This window comes from Bufo bufo, chromosome 1 (assembly GCF_905171765.1).
Source record: "Bufo bufo chromosome 1, aBufBuf1.1, whole genome shotgun sequence".
Taxonomy (NCBI): domain Eukaryota; kingdom Metazoa; phylum Chordata; class Amphibia; order Anura; family Bufonidae; genus Bufo; species Bufo bufo.
Genome location: NC_053389.1, coordinates 764,777,789 through 764,801,718, shown reverse-complemented (window position 1 = coordinate 764,801,718; position 23,930 = coordinate 764,777,789). Strand labels below are relative to the sequence as shown.

The following is a 23,930-nucleotide window of genomic DNA, read 5'->3' as shown; positions in this document are numbered from 1 at the left end:
CTAATCAGACCACACATGGAGTACTGTGTACAGTTCTGGGCTCCTGTGAACAAGGCAGACATAGCCGAGCTGGAGAGGGTCCAGATGAGGGCAACTAAAGTAATAACTGGAATGGGGAAACTACAGTACCCTGAAAGATTATCAAAATTAGGGTTATTCACTTTAGAAAAAAGACGACTGAGGGGAGATCTAATTACTATGTATAAATATATCAGGGGTCAGTACAGAGATCTATCCCATCATCTATTTATCCCCAGGACTGTGACTATGACGAGGGGACATCCTCTGCGTCTGGAGGAAAGAAGGTTTGTACACAAACATAGAAGAGGATTCTTTACGGTAAGAGCAGTGAGACTATGGAACTCTCTGCCTGAGGAGGTGGTGATGGTGAGTACAATAAAGGAATTCAAGAGGGGCCTGGATGTATTTCTGAAGTGTAATAATATTACAGGCTATAGCTACTAGAGAGGGGTCGTTGATCCAGGGAGTTATTCTGATTGCCTGACTGGAGTCGGGAGGGAATTTTTTTTCTAAAGTGGTGAAAATTGGCTTCTACCTCACAGGTTTTTTTTTTGCCTTCCTCTGGATCAACTTGCAGGATAACAGGCCGAACTGGATGGACAAATGTCTTTTTTCGGCCTTATGTACTATGTTATGTACTATGTAACTGTTTGATCCAAAGAACGTGTTGTTGCCTCTATACTGCATCCGCTAATCCTGTCTACCTTGCTAAACCCCACACTATGCACAGAGGAGGTATCATTACAGGCAGGATTAGAATGACAGATAAGCAGGTACCTGCAGTAAAGTGATCTGTACAGATTAATAAGTGATGCCGGTTATTAGGAGCGGCCAGTGCGAAAACTGCAGGATGTTATGTTTTTTGTTTAAATATAGATGGAAAATAAAAAATGACATAATCAAAATGTGTTAAACCTCAAAACTTGATTTAAACAATAAGTTATTTTCTGATGACACATTTCCTTTACCTACCACTTGTTAGGGCTGGTTGGCCAAGTTTACCATGGCTGACCATTAGTTACATTTGTCTGGACACAATCCAAGGATTCCATGTACATTTTAATTTCTCCATCTCTTCCACAACTAGATCCCAGACATGGCAGAGCTACAGTCCCGCTTGTCATATGTCACTTGTGTGCGACAGCTCCAGATGGTGAAGCTCAGTGGTTACTGTGAGTATCTGTGCCCTCCAGTGCAGCGCTTCACCACGTCAGAATTTCGTCGCTTCCAGGAAATATGTGTAAGTTGGTGAAAGCTGACATCTTCACTGGATATTAACCCCAACAGCCTTGTAATATTTACAGTACTTCTTTCTAGATAGCTTGTTATATCAGTACTGCTGGATCTGTTAAATAAAGTTGAGGTATGTTGCTTACTTTGAGGTACCCTTTGTAAGGTGGCCTTTGGATTTGCGCCACCTTGACCCTTTTTTTCTTTTTAATTTTCCTTTTTTAGAAAAAAAACACACAAAACAATCAATAAAGAAATAAAACCAATCTCAATCCTCACCCCAAACCCATCAAGACCTCACCAGAGGAGAAGAAACTAGAGAAATTAAAAAAATTAAAAGCAAACCCTGTTGACCATATTCTAATCCAACTGCTAATTTTTTTTCTTATTTTTATACCAAATGATTTCATTTTCTATTTCAACACCATGACGGCCTCACAAGGAGATTAAGCCCTGACCTCTGTAGGGGTAGGGGAAGGAACAGAGAAAGGTTAAACCCCCCCCCCCCCCCCCTCCACCATACACCAGTGTTTCCTTTCCCTACAGAGGCCAGGGCAGAGAAAGGTCTCCCTGGTTGTCAGGAAGATGAAGGAAGAAGAGTTTGTTTTTATTTTCATGTAGCTCTTGGGCTCCCTGTGGGGATGCGTCATAGCATGGCACTTATCTTACATGTAGTTCCCCTGCACTCCGGCATTCTTTTACCAATGCTGAGCAGGGGAGAATCGGGAGGGCTCGCTCGCTCTGGTTGATCCGAAGCCTGCTCCCAGAGTTGCGTCCTCCTCCTGGCACCTCGCACTAAGCGCTCTGGATTATCGTCACTTACGGTGCATCCAGGAAGTTACTCAGGAGGCGGGCGGTGTGCGGTGCGTGGCGGCCAGCACTCAAAATGCCGGCCCCTCTGGCAGATGGCGCACGGTGGTGATTTGCACCTAGTCGCACTTATATTTATGTATTCTATCCTTCTAATTTTGGTCTGTTCTCACCTCATAGGTATCTAAAGAGGCACAGAAGAAGCAAAAAAAACCTGCAAAATGTATTTCCGGTTTCAAAAAATTGCAGGATGGGTACCCCAAAAAAAATCTGCAAGGATTGCATTTCTAACATTGTCCGGGGGAACATATCTCTCTAAGGGATGAGTTCCGTTCCATGATTCAGGAAGAGGTTAAAGCTTCTCTATCCCAAATGTCTGAGGCTGATCAGGGACCGTTACCTCCAAAACGGCAAAGAATAATACCACCCTCTTCTTCTGATTCGGAATGCTTGGGCGATGATGCCTTTTCCTCTAAACAATGGGAGGAGGAAGACCCCCTTTCGGAAGGAGAGATTTAGGAAGGAAGTAAAAAATTCTACATTGCGGCAGACGAGATGTCTGATCTGGATTCTGGAAATCTGGGAGAAGTAGGGGTGCACCGAAATGAAAATTCTGGTCCGAAACCGAAACCGAAAATTCAGGATGCCCTTGACCGAAAACCGAAACCGAAACCGAAACTGCCTTTTTGCCCAAATACTTTTAAAATACTTTTTTTTTAATGATTTTATTAATAATTATTTTTCATGAATGAAATTCATCTGTGGGTGGCGCTGTTATGGAGAGGGGGATCTGTGGGTGGCGCTGTTATGGAGAGGGGGATCTGTGGGTGGCGCTGTTATGGAGAGGGGGATCTGTGGGTGGCGCTGTTATGGAGAGGGGGATCTGTGGGTGGCGCTGTTATGGAGAGGGGGATCTGTGGGTGGCGCTGTTATGGAGAGGGGGATCTGTGGGTGGTGCTGTTATGGAGAGGGGGATCTGTGGGTGGCGCTGTTATGGAGAGGGGGATCTGTGGGTGGCGCTGTTATGGAGAGGGGGATCTGTGGGTGGCGCTGTTATGGAGAGGGGGATCTGTGGGTGGCTCTGTTATGGAAAGGGGATATGTGCACTGTTATGGGCATAACAGTGCACAGATCCCTTTCCCCATAACAGTGCATAGATCCCTTTCCCCATAACAGTGCACAGATCCCTTTCCCCATAACAGTGCACAGATCCCCCCCTCCCCATAGCAGTGCCATAGACCGATCCCCCTACCCATAACAGCCCCGGCCCTGCTGCTCACAGCGGACTAATCACTCACTGCATCTTTATTTTACCTTACAATCGTCACGCTCCAGTAAGAACTCTGCAGGCAGAGCGGAGGGCGGCGTAACGTCACTTACTCACGTGACGCACCTGCTCCGCCCACTTTATGAATGAAGGAGAACTGTGTGCGGTGTGGGAATTCCTAAACAGAGAGGTTCTTCAGAATCATCACCTGAGGATCCTCTCAGACAACACAACGACAGTGTGTCAGACCTTAATTTGCAGATATATAAATATTTTTATGACCATAATTAATCATTCTTAATTGAATTATTACCCCCGACAAGTGGCTTACCTCTCTCATCAAGGAGGAACGAAGTCAATGAAGCTTCTAGGCCTATTGAACAAAATTTTCTACTGGGCAGAATAAAATGTAAAGTCTATCTCAGCTGCCCACCTCAAAGGATCTCTGAATCAGGAAGCGGACTATCTAAGCCGACACACAATAGACCAAACAGAATGGTCTCTAAATCTGGAGGTCTTCAAAATGATAGTCGACAGATGAGGGTCTCCAGACATAGACTTGTTTGCTTCAAAAGACAACAGTAGGTGAAGCGATTCTGTTCCCTGGATCCCAGGGGTAATCCTTTGGCGATAGACGCATTTGCCGTGACATGGGGCTGGAGTCTGTGTTATGTGTTTCCACCAATACGATGATTCTGAGGGTAGTTCAGAAAATCCAACAAGAGAGCTCGACATTCATCCTGATAACCCCCTTTTGGCCGAAAAAGAGTTGGTTCTCTTCCCTCAAAAGACTTTCAATCTCCAGCCCTTGGACCCTTCCGCTCACGAAGGACCTATCAAGGTCCCATCCTACATCCTCACCCAGAATTCTTAAGACTGACAGCTTGGATCCTGAAGTCAAAATACTGAGGCACCAGGGCCTTTCAGACAAGGTTATAACCACTCTCAGGTCCAGTAGGAAAAAAGTGACTTCCGCTATCTACTTGAAAATTTGGAAGAGGTTCTGCTCCTGGGAACCATCTCCGAACCTCGAGAGGCCAAAAATACAAAGGATCCTAGATTTTCTTCAACAAGGACTAGAGCTAGGCCTCAGACCCTCTACACTAAAAGTACAAGTATCGGCACTCAGCTGTTTCTTCAATTCATATTTAGCCAATCATAGATGGATAAGGGAAAATAATAGCATTCTTAATACAGAATGTTTAGTAAAATAGGGATGGAGGGGTTAATATTTTTTTTTTTATAATTTAACTCACCTCATCCACTTGTTCGAGCTGCCCGGCTTCTCTTCTTTCTTCTTCTTTGATGACCAGGAGGAAAAGGACCCGTGGTGATGTCACTGTGCTCACCACATGGTCCATCACATGATCCAGCACCATGGTGATGGATCATGTGATGGACCATGTGATGTGCGCAGTGACATCACCAAAAGTCCTTTTCTCCCAGCTCATCAAAGAAGAAGAAAGAAGAGAAGCCGGGCAGCGTGAACAAATGGATAAGGTGAGTTAAATAAAAAAATTTTAACCCCTCCATCCCTATTTTACTAAGCATTCTGTATTAAGAATGCTACACTGCTCAAAAAAATAAAGGGAACACCTAAACAACACAATGTAACTCCAAGTCAATCACACTTCTGTGAAATCAAACTGTCCACTTCGGAAGCAACACTGAGTGACAATCAATTTCACATGCTGTTGTGCAAATGGGATAGACAACAGGTGGAAATTATAGGCAATTAGCAAGACACCCCCAATAAAGGAGTGGTTCTGCAGGTGGTGACCACAGATCACTTCTCAGTTCCTATGCTTCCTGGCTGATGTTTTGGTCACTTTTGAATGCTGGCGTTGCTTTCACTCTAGTGGTAGCATGAGACGGAGTCTACAACCCAAAGGTAGTGCAGCTTATCCAGGATGGCACATCAATGCGAGCTGTGGCAAGAAGGTTTGCTGTGTCTGTCAGCGTAGTGTCCAGAGCATGGAGGCGCTACCAGGAGACAGGCCAGTACATCAGGAGACGTGGAGGAGGCCGTAGGAGGGCAACAACCCAGCAGCAGGACCGCTACCTCCGCCTTTGTGCAAGGAGGAACAGGAGGAGCACTGCCAGAGCCCTGCAAAATGACCTCCAGCAGGCCACAAATGTGCATGTGTCTGCTCAAACGGTCAGAAACAGACTCCATGAGGGTGATATGAGGGCCCGACGTCCACAGGTGGGGGTTGGGCTTACAGCCCAACACCATGCAGGACGTTTGGCATTTTCCAGAGAACACCAATATTGGCAAATTCGCCACTGGCGCCCTGTGCTCTTCACAGATGAAAGCAGGTTCACACTGAGCACATGTGACAGATGTGACAGAGTCTTGAGACGCCGTGGAGAACGTTCTGTTGCCTGCAACATCCTCCAGCATGACCGGTTTGGCATTGGGTCAGTAATGGTGTGGGGTGGAATTTCTTTGGAGGGCCGCACAGCCCTCCATGTGCTCGCCAGAGGTAGCCTGACTGCCATTAGGTACCGAGATGAGATCCTCAGACCCCTTGTGAGACCATATGCTGGTGCGGTTGGCCCTGGGTTCCTCCTAATGCAAGACAATGCTAGACCTCATGTGTCTGGAGTGAGTCAGCAGTTCCTGCAAGACGAAAGCATTGATGCTATGGACTGGCCCGCCCGTTCCCCAGACCTGAATCCAATTGAGCACATCTGGGACATCATGTCTTGCTCTATCCACCAACATCACGTTGCACCACAGACTGTCCAGGAGTTGGCAGATGCTTTAGTCCAGGTCTGGGAAGAGATCCCTCAGGAGACCGTCCGCCACCTCATCAGGAGCATGCACAGGCGTTGTAGGGAGGTCATACAGGCACGTGGAGTCCACACACACTACTGAGCCTCATTTTGACTTGTTTTAAGGACATTACATCAAAGTTGGATCAGCCTGTAATGTGTTTTTCCACTTTAATTTTGAGGGTGACTCCAAATCCAGACCTCCATGGGTTGAAAAATTTGATTTCCATTTTTTTATTTTTGTGTGATTTTGTTGTCAGCACATTCAACTATGTAAAGAACAAAGTATTTCAGAAGAATATTTAATTAATTCAGATCTAGGATGTGTTATTTTTGTGTTCCCTTTATTTTTTTGAGCAGTGTATTATTTTCCCTTATAACCATCTACACAACACCTAAAAAATCTACACAACACCTAACCCAAACCCGAACTTCTGTGAAGAAGTTCGGGTTTGGGTACCAAACATGCCAATTTTTTCTCACGCGCGTGCAAAACGCATTAAAACGCTTTGCACTCGCGCTGAAAAATTGCGCATTTTCCCGCGACGCACCCGCATCTTATCCGGCCCTCACACGCGACGCCCGTGTGAAAGAGGCCAAAGAGTTTCTAGGTCTTCCATTGCCAGGTCGATAAAGAATTCCATTACCTAATGCTATAGCGTTCAGGGGTTTTCTTCTCCGGTTAACTTAAAAGCTCAACTAATGCTATGTCCTCTTCACAAGTGGAGAAAGCGGGTGCATCTCTGGAACACATTTGAGGAGCAACAACTTGGTCCAGTATGCATACTTTTATAAAGCATTACCTTGGATTTCTCCAATACTTCTGAATTGTCTTTTGGACGTAAAGTCCTCCAGGCAGTAGCCCCCCCTTAATGTTATAGTTTTCTATATCTCTTTGTGAGGCCGTCATGGTGATGAAATGGAAAAACTGAATTAGACTTACTGGTAATTCGGTTTCCATGAGATCACCATGACGGCCCATTAATCCCTCCCAATTTATCATTTTACTTTGATTCGTATATGGTATGAAGTAATACCTTCCGTTTCTATATTATGTTACTATAATTAAATCTCCACCTTCTCACTCTTTAGTAATTTTGGAAGCACTGGTATATGGTGGAGGGGGGAGGTGTTTTAACCTTTCCCTGTTCCTGCCCCTACAGAGGTCAGGGGTCAATCTCCTTGTGAGGCTGTCATGGTGATCTCATGGAAACCAAATTACCGGTAAGTCGAATTCAGTTTTTCTCTTACCCGTTTAACCTAATTTACCCTTGTCTGTACTGGAGTTGGGAGTTGCTGGGGGCCAGGTTATTTCTAGTTACACCACTGTGTTAACAGAGGATTTTTAAGTTTTCATTTTTCACTCACTTCACCTGCCTTTCTAGAACCACCATAGTTTTATGGTTTTGTTTTTATGGCTTTCCCTCTGCGGTAAAACTGACCTTTTACCTTCATTCTCTGGGTCATTACATCTACAATGATACCTCATTTGTTTTTCTGGACGACACTGGAGAGACGGATCCGGTATTTCAATGCATTTGTCAGACGGATCCGCATCCGGATCCGTCTGACAAATGCCATCCGTTTGCGTCTGGATTGCCGGACGGAACTGCGACAGAACTGACTGCCAGAATCCTCTGCCGCAAGTGTGAAAGTACCTTTACATGCCACTTTACATAGTCCTACATACTACTATGTACTATATAATAATAATCTTTATATAGCACCAACATAATCCTCAGGACTTACAATCAGGGAGTTAATGTACAAACAGAGTCATAAATAACATAGCAACAAACCAGTTAACAATTAAAATAAGGGCCCTGCTCGCAAGAGGACATTGGAGATAACACCATAGGGGAGTAGATATGATGCTGCATGAGCCATCACCAGCCGATATCCATAGTGCTTCTGAAAACATAGGGTGTGGATATTTGACAATAGATCACGCTAACCTAAAAATGTGTTTTTAGACAGCGCCTAAAATTGTAAGTCATTGATTGAACAGAGAGCACAGGGTGGGTGATAGACAGAAATGAGTTTAGAGATGTTGAGGGTCCAGCACTGTGGAGAGCTATGTGGGTGAGAATGACCAGTTTCAATTCAATCCTGTACTGTATAGGCAACCAGTGCAATGACTGGCACAGGGCAGAGGCTCATCGGAGTAGCGGTTGGACAGATAGATTAGCTTGGCTGCTGTATTCAGAATAGATTGGTGAGTGGAAAGTCTGGTGAGGTGAAGACCAATTAATAATGAGTTACAGTAATCAAGAGGGGAATAGATCTGGGCAACAATGAACGCTTTTCTTGTATCCACAGTAAAAAACTGAGGATTGCAGAGATGTTTTTGAGGTGCAAGCAGCATGAGCAGGCAAACGAAAGGAAAGATCAGTGTCAAACATAACACCGAGACAGCGGGCGTGCTGCCTAGGCATGATGGTAGTGCCACACACTGAGATGGAGATATCAGGTTTAGGTAGGTTAGTAGATGGAGAAAACACAAGTGGTTCCGTTTTTGAAAGATTCCGTTTCAGATAGAGAGAGGACATGATGTTAGAGAAAGCAGACAGACAGTCACTAGTGTTCTGTATTACAGCAGGCGTGATGTCACAGGAAGATGTATATGGTCGGTGTCATTGGCATAGAGATGGTACTGAAAACCAAATCTGCTGATAGTCTGTCCAATAGAGAAAAGAGGAGAGGACCTAGGACTGAACTCTGAGGAACCCCAACAGCAAGAGGGAGAGGAGAGGAAGTACAATCAGCAAATGAAACACTGAAGGAGCAGTCAGAGACATAGGAAATAAACCAAGAGAGAACGGTGTCCGTAAGACCAATAGATTGGAGCATGGTGAGGAGGAGATGGTGATCTACAGTGTCAAATGCTGCAGCGAGATCAAGGAGAATTAGTAGAGAGTAGTCACCATTACATTTAGCTGTCAGGATGTCATTTGTCACTTTGGTAAGGGCAGTTTCTATAGGATATAGGGTGTGAAAACCAGATTGTAATCGATCAAGGAGAGTTAGCTGTGAGATAGCAAGAGTAGACCCGATGCTCCAGGAGTTTGAAGGGGAGAGATGAAGGGGAGATTAGAGATAGGTCTGTAGTTATTTGCGCAGGATGGGTTAAGAGAAGATTTTGGCATTATGGCAAAATGTTTGAAAGAGAGAAGTTGAAGGTTTTAGTTTGGTGAGTAGTAACAGTTGGGGAGAGAGACCAGAGGAAGTATGAGGAAATAAGGTCTGTAGTGCATGTGGTAGGATGTGAAGAGGAGAGGAGCCTGGAGACTTCTTCTGTGACTGGGTAGAATATGGGGAGTGAGCCAGAGGACATGAGGAGAGAAAGAGATCTTTGACACTTATAGGAGCTGATTTCCTGCAGCAGATTTTCAATTTTCTCTTTGAAGTGGGAGGTCAGATCTGCAGTACAGAGGTCTGTACTAGGCGCCTGCACTTTTGGATTGAGGAGGGAGTGAAAAATGCCAAAGAGGTTTTTTTAATTGTTGGACAGTGAGGAGATCAGGGATGTGAAGTAGGTCTGTTTGAAGAGGTGAAGGTCACAGTTATAAGTTATTAGTATGAATTTGTATTGGAAGGAATCTTGTGGTGTGCAAGTGTTTCTCCATAGGCTTTAGGCACCTCAGGAGCATCCCTGGAGGAAGCGAGTTTCAGGTGTAAGCCAGGGTTGCTTTTGCCTCTGTTTGGCAGTTCTGGGTGTAGAGGGGGGCTACTTCATCCAAAATGTTTCTGAGGGTGTCATTATAGTGTTTTGCAGCCAGGAGAGGGAAGAGATTGGGGACAGTGATGACTGTAGAGAGTCCCTAAGTTTCTTGGTGCCAATGGCATGTAGATTTCTGAGTGTGTGATAAGTAGGAGTGTGCCGAGAAGGATTTGGATTTGTGACAGTGAAGGAGAGAAGATAGTGGTGAGGTAGCGGGAGAGGATAGTAAAGTTGGGAACAGAGCAGAGCTGGGAAAGACCAGGTCAAGTGTATTACCATCTTTATACGTCTGAGAGTTAGAATGTTGTGGAAGTCCAAGATAGGAGGTTGGAGATAAAGGCTGGGAGGCAAACTGGGAGATACGTAGGGTTGTCAGTGGAGATGTTCTCCCAAAATAAGAGTTGGTAGTTCTGAGGACAAGAAGTGTGACAACCACGCAGCAAAGTAATCCAAGAACTTGATGGGTGAGTCAGGGGGTTGGTAAATCACCTCCACTGTAAGGATGAGAGGATGGAAGAGTCTGAGAGTGTGGACCTCAAAAGATGGGAATGAGCGTGATAGTACTGAGGGAATGACCTGGAAAGTGCATTGTGGGGATAGAAGCAGGCTGACTCTACCACCATGTCTCTAATATTGTTTTATATAAAATATATGCCATTATATAAAGTCTTGTTTGCAGTGTTGTAAAGACTTATATTCTACCTGAAATCACCTTACATGCAATTTGATATACCATTATGTATAGCATCCTATGCAAGTTTGTAAAGCCTTATATTCTGACACATACTGTATATGAACTTACTGTATATGCCTTAAATACTACCCTACATACTTTAGTTTTATTTGTCAGTTTATCTAGTTTGATAGCAGTGTGGTTCTTACTTTTGGGGTTCCTTGTGTAATAAATGGATTTGTAAAAGGCTCTGGATGTACTCAGCACTGGAAATTCTTTATATAGTGCTGATCATGGGGTCAGGGATTTTCCAGGAATTATATCCTGTAATATCATTGATGTCCCACCCACCCATATTACCAATTCTATGTCATTCTCTCATCTGTGCTCTGAATTTAACCTATTCTTTATTTTGCAGAATATTGGATATGACTACGGAAAACTTATATTCACAGAGTGGCATCGAGGAGACATCATTGAGAAGATGCTGCAGGACCACAGTGCACCCGAATTAGACCAGCGTCATGAGGGTGATGTAAGTGTGACATCCCTTATTAATATCACAGAGCACCTGGTAACTAACTACACTCCTTAACATTGAAATTTGCAACACCAAGCATGACAAGGCGTAAGGCTATACAAATCGAGGGAGCAACGGGTATCACGAAGATCTTCAGATGATTACATTTTCCTGCAACTAGCTCCAATCTGTGGAATGTAGGAGGGGCATAAAAGCTATAATGAAAGCAAAGTTTTTTAGCTACATGAAAAATCTAAAATTCAATCAAGTCATGTGGGATGCCTCCTGTTCGTCACATGACAGTTATCACCACACATCACACAGCAAGAAGGACAGAAGCCTTGAACTGAGAGACCATAGTTTATAACTCCAGCAGATCAATGTTGTGTGTCCTGGTGGTTGGGAAAACTCTGACAAACTGGAATAACAGTAAGAGGTGCACAGAGGTGAATCTATGCACGGAATGATTGTCTATTTAGAAGAATGACGCTTAGTGATCTCTTCTGTACTGCAAGTGAAATTGGACATCACATCCCAAGCCTAGGGTGGCAAACAATGTCTACACAACCCATCAGAAGGCTTTTTCAGGACATTGAGCTATGAGCCAGACATCCAGCTACTGGTGTTCAATTGACTTCACGCCACCGACCTCCAAGGCTATCTTGGTGCACAGCAAGACTGCAATGGAGGGTGGAATGGAGGTCTATCCTCTTCAGCTTTTTTCTTGGATGCAATGATAGCTGGAGATTGGTCTGGAGACTACCTGGGTAATACCCTGAAGAGGCCTTTACTCCTTTCATCTTCATATCAGGCACACTAAAGGCTGCATTACATTGATTTAGTCATGGAACCAACTTTATGGTCATTTCTCCAAAGTGTCCCATAAGCTGTTTTTCCACAGGACAATGCCAGACCACATGTTGCTTGTGCAACTGTAATTGGCCTCCATGGCCTGCAGCGTCCCCAGACTTGTCTCCCATGGAGCACATTTGGGACGTCATTGGTTTTCAATTGCAAACAGAACAGCCAACAGCAGATCTTGATGATTTGAGTGTCCAAGTGCATTCAGTGTGGCAGAACATTCCTCAGGCAACCATTAATAACCTCATTGATAACACACCAAGGCATGTAAGTATGTCTATTTCGCTCATACACAATACTGAATAAATTGAGATGTTTTGAATATTTTGTTTCCATTTTTTATCATTTACTGTACATTTCCTGTGATTTCCAGAATTCCACAACTTTCTTTTTCTTGGTGTTGCAATTTCACGGTTGAGAAGTGTCTATCCATATCCTCAAACTAGAGATTATAGCATAGCCTTGTGATGTCTTACATGTTTCTTGTATATAGATTGGCATGGTCCCAGGCTTCACTGATCTGGCTGAAATTGTGTCTCGAATTGAACCTTCCAGCAGTCGATACATTCACCAAGACCAACAACGGTCAGCTGAGAGAGATCATATCATGCGTTATGCAGGTACCTGTGCACACACCAAGGGATCATGATGATGAGAAATATAAAGAATTCTCCCATGCATCTTCCTACTCTTTGTATTATAATTCTAGAAACCTGAGCATGCTGCTGCTATTTGCAGACCTTTTGCACTGAAGGACTATTTTAGTTGTCCTAGGGAATGCAGGACTTACATTAACCAGTTCCCAACCTCCCATAGACTATATGGGGGTGGTCGGAACATATGTCTACACAGACGTTTTAAAATGTTAGCGCAGAGATCATAACTGGACTCCCCATAGAGAAGACAGGGATGATTTTTCACTGTCCCTGCCTTCCCTATCCCTTTATACACAGTGTGTGTAGATAAGAAAATGTGTCATACTGTGCGCTGGCAACAAACACAACTCCACTGGTCTTAACTGAAATTTACTGAAGTCTTAAATTTAGTGCAAAATAGCAAATGTATGAAAGCAATAACAATTGTAAGGAATAGCTTTTCAGGCCTGCGGGCTGAGGGACTCCCCTTCTGTCCACACATGTTCTAAGACCTCACCTGCTGGCTCTCTCTCTATCACAGTCCTTTGCACTCCTTACTCTGCAGGCCCTATTCTGTGTGAGGAGCATCACACCACAACACACTCCTCTCTTGCTCAAGCCTCTTACTGCTCAGCCTCACCTCCCTCCTAGCATAGACTACTTCTACCACGCAGGCTTCCTGCTTCTGTGGCCACAGCCCTTCCCTTGTGCTCTAACACCATCTATTGGACAAGAGGTCCAACTCTGGACAAGAGGTCACACTGCGGTCCCTTGTTAGCAGACCCAGATCAGCTCTGCAGAGAGGTGTACAATGCACTACCTTTGTGGGGACTGTATTTCCACTGTAACTGGAGCTACTGTCAAGTGTTTGAAGTGTAAAAAAGTTGAAAATGTCGACTCATCCCACCAAAAATTAGCCCTGGCACAAGACCATCGCCGCCAAAATAATAAAAAATATGTCTTAATAACTTTTTTTTCAAAAATGCTTTTATTGTGTAAAAGCAGAAAAACAAAAAAACAATATAAGGGTCTATTCACACGTCCGTAATTTGGGTCCACATTCGTTCCGAAATTTGCGGACCCATTCACTTTCAATAGGGCTGGAACAGATGCGAATCCGCATTTCGGAGATCCGCTTCCGCATACTTCTCTAAAAGGTGAATAAAATAAAAGTTGAATAAATGTCATATGTACCTCAAAGTAGAACCAATGACAATGGAAACTTATTCTGCAAAAAAAAAGCTTCTTTAAGAGAAAAATAAAGAAATATGTTTATCAGAAAATAGCTATACTGGTACCCCAGACAATGTTCAAAAGCAACACCGTGCCATTATTTTGACTTCACTTCGGAGCCTCTGTATTTGTCAGCCAATGCTCTATAAATCCCCAAACTAGGCCTTAAATATCATATGGTGCTTTTTTTTTTTCTGAACCTTGCAATGTGCCCAAACAGCAATTTATGACCACATAAGGGGTACTGCTGTGATTGGAAAAATTATGTAACAAAATTTAGTGTGCTTTTTCTCCTTTTACCCCTTGTGAAAATGAAAAGTCTGGGGCTAAAGCAACATTTTAATGGAAGAAGAGATTTTTTGTTCATTTTTACAGCCACGTGTTTTTAACCCCTTCCCGACCTTTGACGTACTGTTACATCATGGGAACCATTGAGTTCCCGCAATTTGACGTAATAGTATGTCACAGTGATCGCGCGGGCACCGGAGCGGTGCGCGCGCGATCACTGCAGGGGCCCAGCAGTCCGTGGTAGCCGGGCCCCTGCTGTATCCGCCGACGTGGCTGTAAAAGCCGATGCCGGTGGATTAACCCCTTCTATGCCGCGGTCCGCGCTGACCGCGACACAGAAGAGGTTTGTGTCAGGTGAACGATCGCATCGAGTCCCCGCACTGCTGTGGCGGGGACTCGAGGCGACACAAGGCAGCCCGATGCCGTGCAGAGGCTGCCCAATGCCTTGCACGGCATCGGGAACTGCCTTCTACAGGTGCCGAGGAGATTCGGCCTCAGGCCCGGTCTCCTAGGCAACCTGTTAGTGTATGACTCAGTGTCATACACTAACAGGCAATGCATTACAATACAGATGTATTGTAATGCATTGCAGAGGGGATCAGACCCCCAAAAGTGAATGTCATAAATAAAGTAAAGTAAAAAAAAGTAAAAAAAAAGGGTTTTTAATAAAATTAATAAAGTAATAAAATTAATAAACTAAAAAAGAAAAAAAAAACGGCCCTTTCCCCTTATTTTATAATAAAAAAAACTGGAAAACAAAACCCACACATATTAGGTATCGCCGCATCCGTAATGACCGGCTCTATAAATATATCACATGATCCACCCTGTCCGATAAACACCATAATTTTTTTTTTTAAAGTGTAAAAAAAAAAGCCTTTTTTGTCACCTTACATCACAAAAAGTGCAACACCAAGCGATAAAAAAGGTGTATGCCCCCAAAATTGTATCAATAAAACCGTCACCTCATCCCGCAAGAAATTAGCCCCTACCTAAGACAATCGCCCAAAAAATAAAAAACTATAGCCTCAGACTATAGAGACCCTAAAACATCATTTTTTTTCTGCTATTATTGTGCTAAAGTGAAAAAAATAAAAAAAGTATACATATTGGGTATTGCCACGTCCATAACAAACAGCTCTATAAAAATATCACATGACCTAACCACTCAGGTGAACACCGTAAAAAAAAATAAAAAAAAATGTAAAAAAAGCCATTTGTCACATTACATCACAAAAATTGTAACAGCAAGTGATCAAAAAGGCGTATGCCCTCCAAAATAGTACCAGTCAGACCGTCACCTCATCCCGCAAAAAATGAGACCCTACCTAAGAGAATTGGTTAAAAAATATAAAAAACTATGGCTCTCAGACTATGGAGACACTAAAATATGATTATTTTTTGCTTCAAAACTGCTATTATTGTGCTAAAGTGAAAAAATAAAAAAAAGTATACATATTAGGTATCGCCACATCCGTAACAAACAGCTCTATAAAAATATCACATGACCTAACCACTCAGATGAACACCGTAAAAAAACAAAAAACAAAAAAACACGTATGCCCCCCAAAATAGTACCAATCAGACCATCACCTCATCCCGCAAAAAATGAGACCCTACCTGAGAGAATCGGTCAAAAAATAAAAAAGCTATGGCTCTCAGACTATGAGACACTAAAATATCATTATTTCAGTTTCAAAAATGCTATTATTGTGTAAAACTTAAATAAATAAGAAAAAGTAGACATATTAGGTATTGCCACATGCGTAACGATCTGCTCAATAAAAAAGTCACATGACCTAATCCCTCAGGTAAACGCTGTAAAAATAAAAACGGTGCCAAAACATCAATTTTTGTTACCTTGCCTCACAAAAAACGTAATATAGCGCAATAAAAAATCATATGTACCCCAAAATAGTACCAATAAAACTGGCACCTTATCCCGTAGTTTCCAAAATGTGGTCACTTTTTTTAGTTTCTACTGTAGGGGTGCATCAGGGGGGCTTCAAATGGGACATGGTGTCAATAAACCAGTCCAGCAAAATCTGCCTTCCAAAAACCGTATGGCATTCCTTTCCTTCTGCGCCCTGCCGTGTGCCCGTACAGCGGTTTACGACCACATATGGGGTGTTTCTGTAAACTACAGAATCAGAGCCATAAATATTGAGTTTTGTTTGGCTGTTAACCCTTGCTTTGTAACTGGAAAAAAAATATTTAAATGGAAAATCTGCCAAAAAAGTTAAATTTTGAAATTGTATCTCTATTTTCCATTAATTCTTGTGGAACACCTAAAGGGTTAACAAAGTTTGTAAAATCAGTTTTGAATACCTTGAGGGGTGTAGTTTCTAGAATGGGGTCATTTTTGGGTGGTTTCTATTATGTAAGCTTGCTTCTAAACTTCTAAGCCTTGTAACGTCCCCAAGAAATAAAATGTCATTCCCAAAATGATCCAAACATGAAGTAGACATATGGGGAATGTAAAGTAATAACTATTTTTGTAGGTATTACTATGTATTATAGAAGTAGAGAAATTGAAACTTGGAAATTTGCAAATTTTTCAAAATTTTGGGCAAATTTGGTATTTTTTTATAAATAAAAAATAATAATTTTGTCTCCATTTTACCAGTGTCATGAAGTACAATATGTGACGAAAAAACTGTCTCAGAATGGCCTGGATAAGTCAAAGCGTTTTAAAGTTATCAGCACTTAAAGTGACACTGGTCAGATTTGCAAAAAAATGGCCTGGGCAGGAAGGTGAAAACAGGCCCGGGGTTGAAGGGGTTAAATTCTTTGAAACACCTGTGAGTTCAAAACACTCACTATATCCCACAAAAAATTCCTTGAGGGTTGTAGTTTCCAAAATGGGATTTCTACTGTGGAGGTACCTCAGGGTGCCTTCAAATGTGACATTGTGCCGGAAAACCATTCCAGCAAAATCTGCCCTCCAAAAGCTATATGGTTTTCTTTCCCTTCTGAGCCCTGCATTTTGCCTATAAAGCAGTTTTCGTTCCTATACTCAGGAAACACCATGGTAACTTTGGGGTACTTTTTCAGCTGTTGCTCCTTGTAAAAATGAAAAGTTTGGGACTAAAGTCACATTTTATTGAGAGAGATTTTTTTTTTCATTTTCACAGCCAAGTATTTCAGAATTTTAGAAAACTCCTTTTGGGTCAAAGCACTGTGCTGTGTTAAATGGATTAAAATGGAAAATATGTAAAGAATGAAATTTTTTTATTTCACCTCCATATTGGTTTCATTCCTGTAGAACAACCAAAGGGTTAACAATTATTTTTTTTTATCTGTTTTGAATAATTTTGAGGGGTGTAGTTTCTAAAATGGGTTCATCTATGCATGGTTTCTATTATATGAGCCCCTCAAAGTGACTTCAGAACTTAATTGGACCTTAAATAAGTGGGTTTGGGAAATTTTCTTGAAAATTTGAAAACTTGCTTCTAAAATTCTAAGCCTTAAAAACGTCTTAAAAAAAAAAGTTACATTTATAAAATTATGCCAACATAAAGTAGACATGGGGAATGTTAATTACTATTTTATGAGGTATCACTATCCGTCATAAAAGAAGAGAAATTGAAATTTTTTTTTAATTTTTCAAAGTTTTCACTGTAAAAGCATTCCTAAGTTATTACCACATAAAGTGACATATTAGACTTGCAACATTAGGCTTGGTCAAGAATATGAAAACTGTCTGGAAACTAAAAGGAATGTGTCACCTATAACTTTTTTCTGCCAGTTAAAACCAGATGGCAAAACGCATTCTATTTTGTTCTAATCTGTTTTTATTTTTGGATATTTTTATTTTTCTATTTCCTGGATGTGATTATGGGGGCAGCATCTTGCACGGGCTGCTATTAAAAGCATTTCAAGATTTGCTTTGCAGTAACCACATGAACCATAGACACGATAGTATGTAGAGGACTCATTGACTTCTATGGTAGAGTTTTCTAGGCTTGCTCTGTGACCTGCGCAGAGGTCATTGTGCAGGGAAGGGGTATAGATAAGCTGTGACATCACCTATTGTAAATGGTGATTCCTGTGTTGTCAATACGGAGCTGTTATCTTTCATTGTAATCCTGCTTATGATGATAAGGAAATGACTGCTGAAAAGTGATCTACACGGAACAGGAAGTCTTCATATATCAATAGTTAGTGGATTTTATGATTTTTTTAAAATATAGATAGTGAAATGAAAAAATGTAAAATTTTTTAAAAGGAATATTTTTCAATGACACGTTTCCTTTAAGGATTATAGTCTCTAGACTATAGACTCTCAAATTTAATTTCTTAAGCTGACATTCCTTAGTTTTACTGTTGTTGGAGCAAATAATCTTTTACAGGGTTGGTTTTTGTAGAAAAATATTTATTTTTTACTTCAATGCCTTTACAGTAAAGAATACTTTACAAATCTCTCTGTCCCTATAAGCATCAGGGCAGCGTCGGTACTGCACATGACATAATAACATCAAGGATGGAGAGATGTTGTGTGTCATGTGTACAACACAACTGCGCACGTGCAGTCCTGCAGAGTCCCTGGAAGTAATGCCGAAGCAGCTGCTATATAGTTTGTCCACAGGTACTGCCCCACGGGTGTATGACATTATGAACAGTGATATAGTATGGAACCTGTCTAATTAGTATTCATACTGACTAAGAGATCGTGGGCTTCCTCTTGCCTTTGGCCCTAAGGCAGTGCCTGCATGATCACCTTGACCCTGCTATCCGTGTGTTATCTGACTTTGGCATTACATAGGACTGCAGGTAACATCAACTCTACATTATCTGTGCACTGAGATTGATCAAGGTATTGTCTGTGGCATTACATGGGGCTGCAAGCAACAATCTACTTTATTATGTGCACCCTGTACAGAGTACAGATAATGTAGTAGATGTCACAGCAGTCCTATGTAACACCACAGACAACACTGTGATAATTCTCTCAGTACAGATAGTGTAGTAGATGTCACAGCAGTCCCATGTAACACCACAGATAGCACAGTGATAACTCTCTGAGTACAGATAGTGTAGTAGATGTCACCTGCAGTCTTATGTAACACCACAGATAACACAGCGACAACTGAGTGCAGATAATGTAGTAGATGACAAAACAGTCCTATGTAACACTACAGATAACACAGTGATAACTCTATTAGTACAGGTAATGCAGCAGATGGTTCCACCATAGAGACACTGTTTGTTACTGAATGTCCACCCTGGTGTCCTCTCTTTTGGATGTCCGTATGCCCTAGTAGAACATTTTTAAAGGTTTTGTCCTGAAGAAGATTTCTTCAGATGAGATGCAATATTACCCTCTATGTGATAGATCACCAGGTCACATTGTCTATGGAAATATTATTAGCAATATTACTGTACTTTGCTAGGTCTTGGCTGCCACCAGGCATATGGATGTCATCCATCATATATACTTAAGGAAACAAAAAAATCACCATTTGTGCTGAATGTGTAGTGTGTCAAACAAACCTTTTTTCGCATATTCAGTTTTTGTACCACATTGTGACAGGATTTTGTTTTGCATTCTCATATAGACAGCTAGTTGATGTTGACACCATTTAGAACCACAACATGTTCTTTTTTTGTGGATTTTCTTGCTTTTTTTTCCCCTTTGATGTCAGTGGGATATCAACACATCCTGTAAAGAATCCTTATATAATTGGAGAAGAAATCACAGTTGACATCTGGTGTTGACTGCAAAATATCTGCAAAAAAACACCACAGAGAGGATCTTAACTGTAGAGGATGGAAATATAGCAATCCTATTGGGCCCTTGTGCCTAAGGGGTGCCCAATGGTCCCTCTGCTACATAAGAATACACCCTTATTACAAAAGGCACATGGTAGGCTTGTCCCAGATTTGTTGCTTCTGAGACCACTGAGCGAAGGTCAATTTTTCAGTGATTTTTTTTGGTGCTTTTTTAATAGATCTTTTCTTTGAGAAGAATGCTCTTCTAGTACACCATTTTGACTATGCCTTTAGGTAGTTGTCTGGGTGGTAGAAGTAGGCTGTGCTAGGAGGGAGGGGGAGGGGAGGCAGAGCAGTAAGAGGCTTGAGCAAGAGTTATCCAACAAAAACTATTTATCACCTATCACGATCCTGAGAACTAGGGGTTCCAGAGTCCCCTATGTGAATGGAGTAGCAGTGCATATATGGGTCCAATGCTTCATTCACTTCTATAGGGCATGATCCATCATTCTCATAGAATTGAAGGGAGAGGTACACTGACATGAAAACTCCCACTCCTTTCAGACTCCCACTCCTTTCAGAGAGGGGACTCAAGGACCCCTCATTCTCAAGATTTTGTGTTTGTGTGTGTGTGTGGGGGGGGGGTAGTAGTTATCTGTGGAAATAATGTAAGAAATTTCATCATGGTAGAACTTTCCATAAAACTCATAAATCATTTGTATTTGTAGAGGAATGCTTACTAAGTGGAGACAAACCTGATACCAAGTACAGAAGAGAAGCCTGTGAGACAGTAAGTGTACCTATTGTTCATTCAGAAAGTCTTCACTCACTTTTTTTTTTACATTTTATGTTGTGACCTTGGACTAAAATAAAAAGAAGTTCAATGTTTTCCCCATCATTCTGAACCCAATACCCCATAATAATAAAGCGATAATTGAATGTTCAAAATATTTGCTTATTTATTGAAAAGGAAAAACTTATATCTTGCATTGACATAAGTATTCAGACCCTTTACTTTGGACTCAGTTGAAGCACCTTTGCTAGGGATTCAGCCTTCAGTCTTCATAGGTATGGTGCCACAAGATTTGTACACCTGAATTTGGGAATTTTCTGCCATTCTTCTCTGCAGGTCCTCTCAAGCTCTGTCAGGTTGGATGGGGACTGTCAGAGTACAGCCATTTGCAGATCTCTCCAGAGATGTTTGATTGTGTTCAAGTCAGGGCTCTGCCTGGGCCACTCAAGGACATTCAGAGCGGTCCTTAAGCCACTCCTGTGTTGTCTTCGCCGCGTGCTAAGACTTCTGACCCCAACACTCAACTGAAATTGCCCTTACCAAAGTCAAACGACATTACTCTGTCTTCTTTCTACTTGACCTGTCCTCTGCCTTTGAAACCATCAACCACTCCCTTCTGCTGCAAACTGTATCATCTCTTGGCACCATGGACTTGGCCCTCTTCTCTCTCATCATACCTCACAGACCGGACATTTAGTGTCTCCCACTCACACACCACCTCCTCGTCTTGTCCACTCTCTGTCGGTGTCCCTCAAGGCTCTGTCCTAGGACCTCTGCTCTTCTCAATCTACACCTTCAGCCCGAAACAGCTCATAGAGTCCAGTGGCTTTTGGTATCACTTCTATGTTGACGATACTCAAATTTACATCTCTGGTCCAGATATCACATCCCTACTATCCAGAATTCCTATCTTCCTCATTCTTCTCCTCTCGCTTTCTAAAATTTAACACAGTGAAAAACAGAATTTATCATATTTCCCCCACCTCACTGAGCTTCCTCAAAAGACCTATTTATCACAATCAATGGCTCTCTGCCTCTCTCAGGCAGGATCTTCTCTCTCCTTATGTACCATTTGGTAACTCATCTTGTTCATGATTGTTGAAATTGTTTCATATTGCATATGTACAGTGGGATGGAATGAATGGAGCTTTAATAACAAATAATAATAATTGTTTTGTTGGAAGGTGAACTTTCAGCTCAGTCTGAGGTCCAGATCACACTAGATAAGGTTTTCATTAAGGCTACTTTCACACTAGCGTTCGGGTGTCCGCTCGTGCGCTCCGTTTGAAGGGGCTCACGAGCGGCCCCGAACGCATCCGTCTGGCCCCAATGCATTCTCAGTGGAGGCGGATCCACTGAGAATGCATCCGCCTGCCAGCGCTCAGCCTCCGCTCCGCTCAGTGAGCGGACACCTGAACGCTGCTTGCAGCGTTCGGGTGTCCGCCTGGCCGTGCGGAGGCGAGCGGATCCATCCAGAGTTATAATGGAAGTCAATGGGGACGGATCCGCTTGAAGATGACACCATATGGCTCAATCTTCAAGCGGATCCGTTCCCCATTGACTTTCAATGTAAAGTCTGAACGGATCCGCTCAGGCTACTTTCATACTTAGAAAATTTTCTAAGTTTTAATGCAGACGGATCCGTTCTGAACGGATGCGAACGTCTGCATTATCGGAGCGGATCCGTCTGATGAAACATCAGACGGATCCGCTCCGAACGCTAGTGTGAAAGTAGCCTAAGAATATCACTTTGATCCATTTAGCTTTCCCTCAACCCTGAACAGTCTCCCTGTCCCAGCCACTGAAAGCACCCCCACAGCATGATACTGCCATCACCATGCTTCACTGTAGGGGATGATATTGGGTAGTGTCTGGTATGCTCAAGACATGACTCTTAGAACTGAGGTCAAAAAGCTCAATCTCTGTTTCATCAGATGAGAAAATACTGTTTCTCACAGCCAGAGAGTGCCTTTTTCCAAACTTTCATGTGTCTTTTACGGAGGACAGACTTCTTTCTGGCCACTCTATACCATAAAGCCCAGATTGAAGGAATGCTGCAGTGACCTTCTGGAAGTTTCTCCCATCACAGGATCTTTGGAGCTCAGCCAGAGTGATCAATGGGTTCTTGGTCACCTCTCTTACGAAGGCCCTTTTCCCTCCATTACTTAGTTTGGAGGGATGGCCAGCTCTAGGAAGAGTCCTGGTTGTTCCAAACCTTTTCCAGAATTAAGAATTATACTATTGGAAGCTTTCAGTGCAGCCAAAGTTTTATATGTTCTCTTCCCCAGAAGATCATGTCTCTGGGTTCTTGAGTCAGTTCTTTCCTCCTCATGGTTTGGTTTTTGCTCTGATATGCATTGTCAGCTATGAGACCTTACATAGACATAGGCTGTGTCTTTCCAAATCTTGTCCAATCAACTGAATTTACCACAGGTGGACTCCAATCGAGATGTAGAAACATCTCAAAGGTGATCAAAAGAACTGTGAGGCCCCAGAGTTAAATTTTAAGTGTTATAGTAAAGGGTCTGAATACTTGTCCATGTGAAATTTTTGTTTTTCCTTTTTAATAAACTTGCAAACATTTCTAAAGTTCTGTTTTCACTTTCTCATTATGGAGTGCAGACTGATGTGGGAAATCTTTTATTTTTTCAAATTTTGTAAGAAGGCAGCAAAGTAACAAAATGTGAAAAAGTGAAAGGGTCTAAAGACTTTCCAAATACAGTGTGTGAATTTTGAGTAGGTTATTTATATATTGTCATGATTGACTATTCTTTCTTTTGTCAATCAGGATGAAGAGAAGTCATTAAGGATGAACGATGTTGTTGGCTCTGGTGTCCCTCATTGAGCAGGGAGACATGAAGTTATAGATATTTATCGAAACTATCTGAAAGAAAAATCTAGTCTTGTCGTGCATAGCAACCAATCACAGTGCAGCTTTCATTTTTCCAGGGTAGTTTAAGAAATAGAAGCTGAGCTCTGATTGGTTGCTTTGGGCAACAAGGGCAGACTTTCTTATTTATTTTTTTTATAAATGAGGCATGTCTTATTTCTGTGACTGTTAAAAGCAATTTCCACTAAATGAAGATAAAATCCAGCATGCCAAAAATCCAGTCAAGGAAAAGGGGCCTTTACAAGCACTGGACTTGGGGAAGGGGGAGAGTTAGCAAACCCCACTTATGGCCAGATCTGCACAACGGAAGCATATTTACCAGCTACTCGCCGATCCCGACATCTTCGCTTCCCGGCCTCAGCTGCCTTCCTCAGGTACCCTGTTTTAAACACCAACTTTGACGCTGCAGCAGCCAATAAGCCTTGCGTCATGTCAACTGGTCATGTCATGCAAGGTGGTCAAACCCCCCTTCCCCCAAAAAAAAAAAAGAAATGGTGT

The 23,930-nt window shown here is 42.3% G+C and overlaps 1 protein-coding gene across 9 annotated transcripts in view; it reads left to right on the top strand.

Moving 5' to 3' along the window:
* The window catches only part of LOC120986241 (patatin-like phospholipase domain-containing protein 6), a 68,056-nt gene extending 44,126 nt beyond the window's left edge, over positions 1-23,930 (top strand). For 3 of the 9 annotated variants that reach the window (XM_040414706.1, XM_040414703.1, XM_040414704.1), the window contains exons 31-35: positions 1,109-1,261; positions 10,919-11,035; positions 12,375-12,501; positions 20,478-20,539; positions 23,331-23,926. In XM_040414706.1, the coding sequence (XP_040270640.1) occupies positions 1,109-1,261; positions 10,919-11,035; positions 12,375-12,501; positions 20,478-20,539; positions 23,331-23,387 (516 nt within the window). In that variant the 3' untranslated portion in view covers positions 23,388-23,926. Of the gene's footprint in view, positions 1-1,108; positions 1,262-2,241; positions 2,645-10,918; positions 11,036-12,374; positions 12,502-20,477; positions 20,540-23,330 lie in introns of those variants that run through there. The other 6 variants (XM_040414710.1, XM_040414708.1, XM_040414709.1 and 3 more) reach the window with 6 other exon arrangements.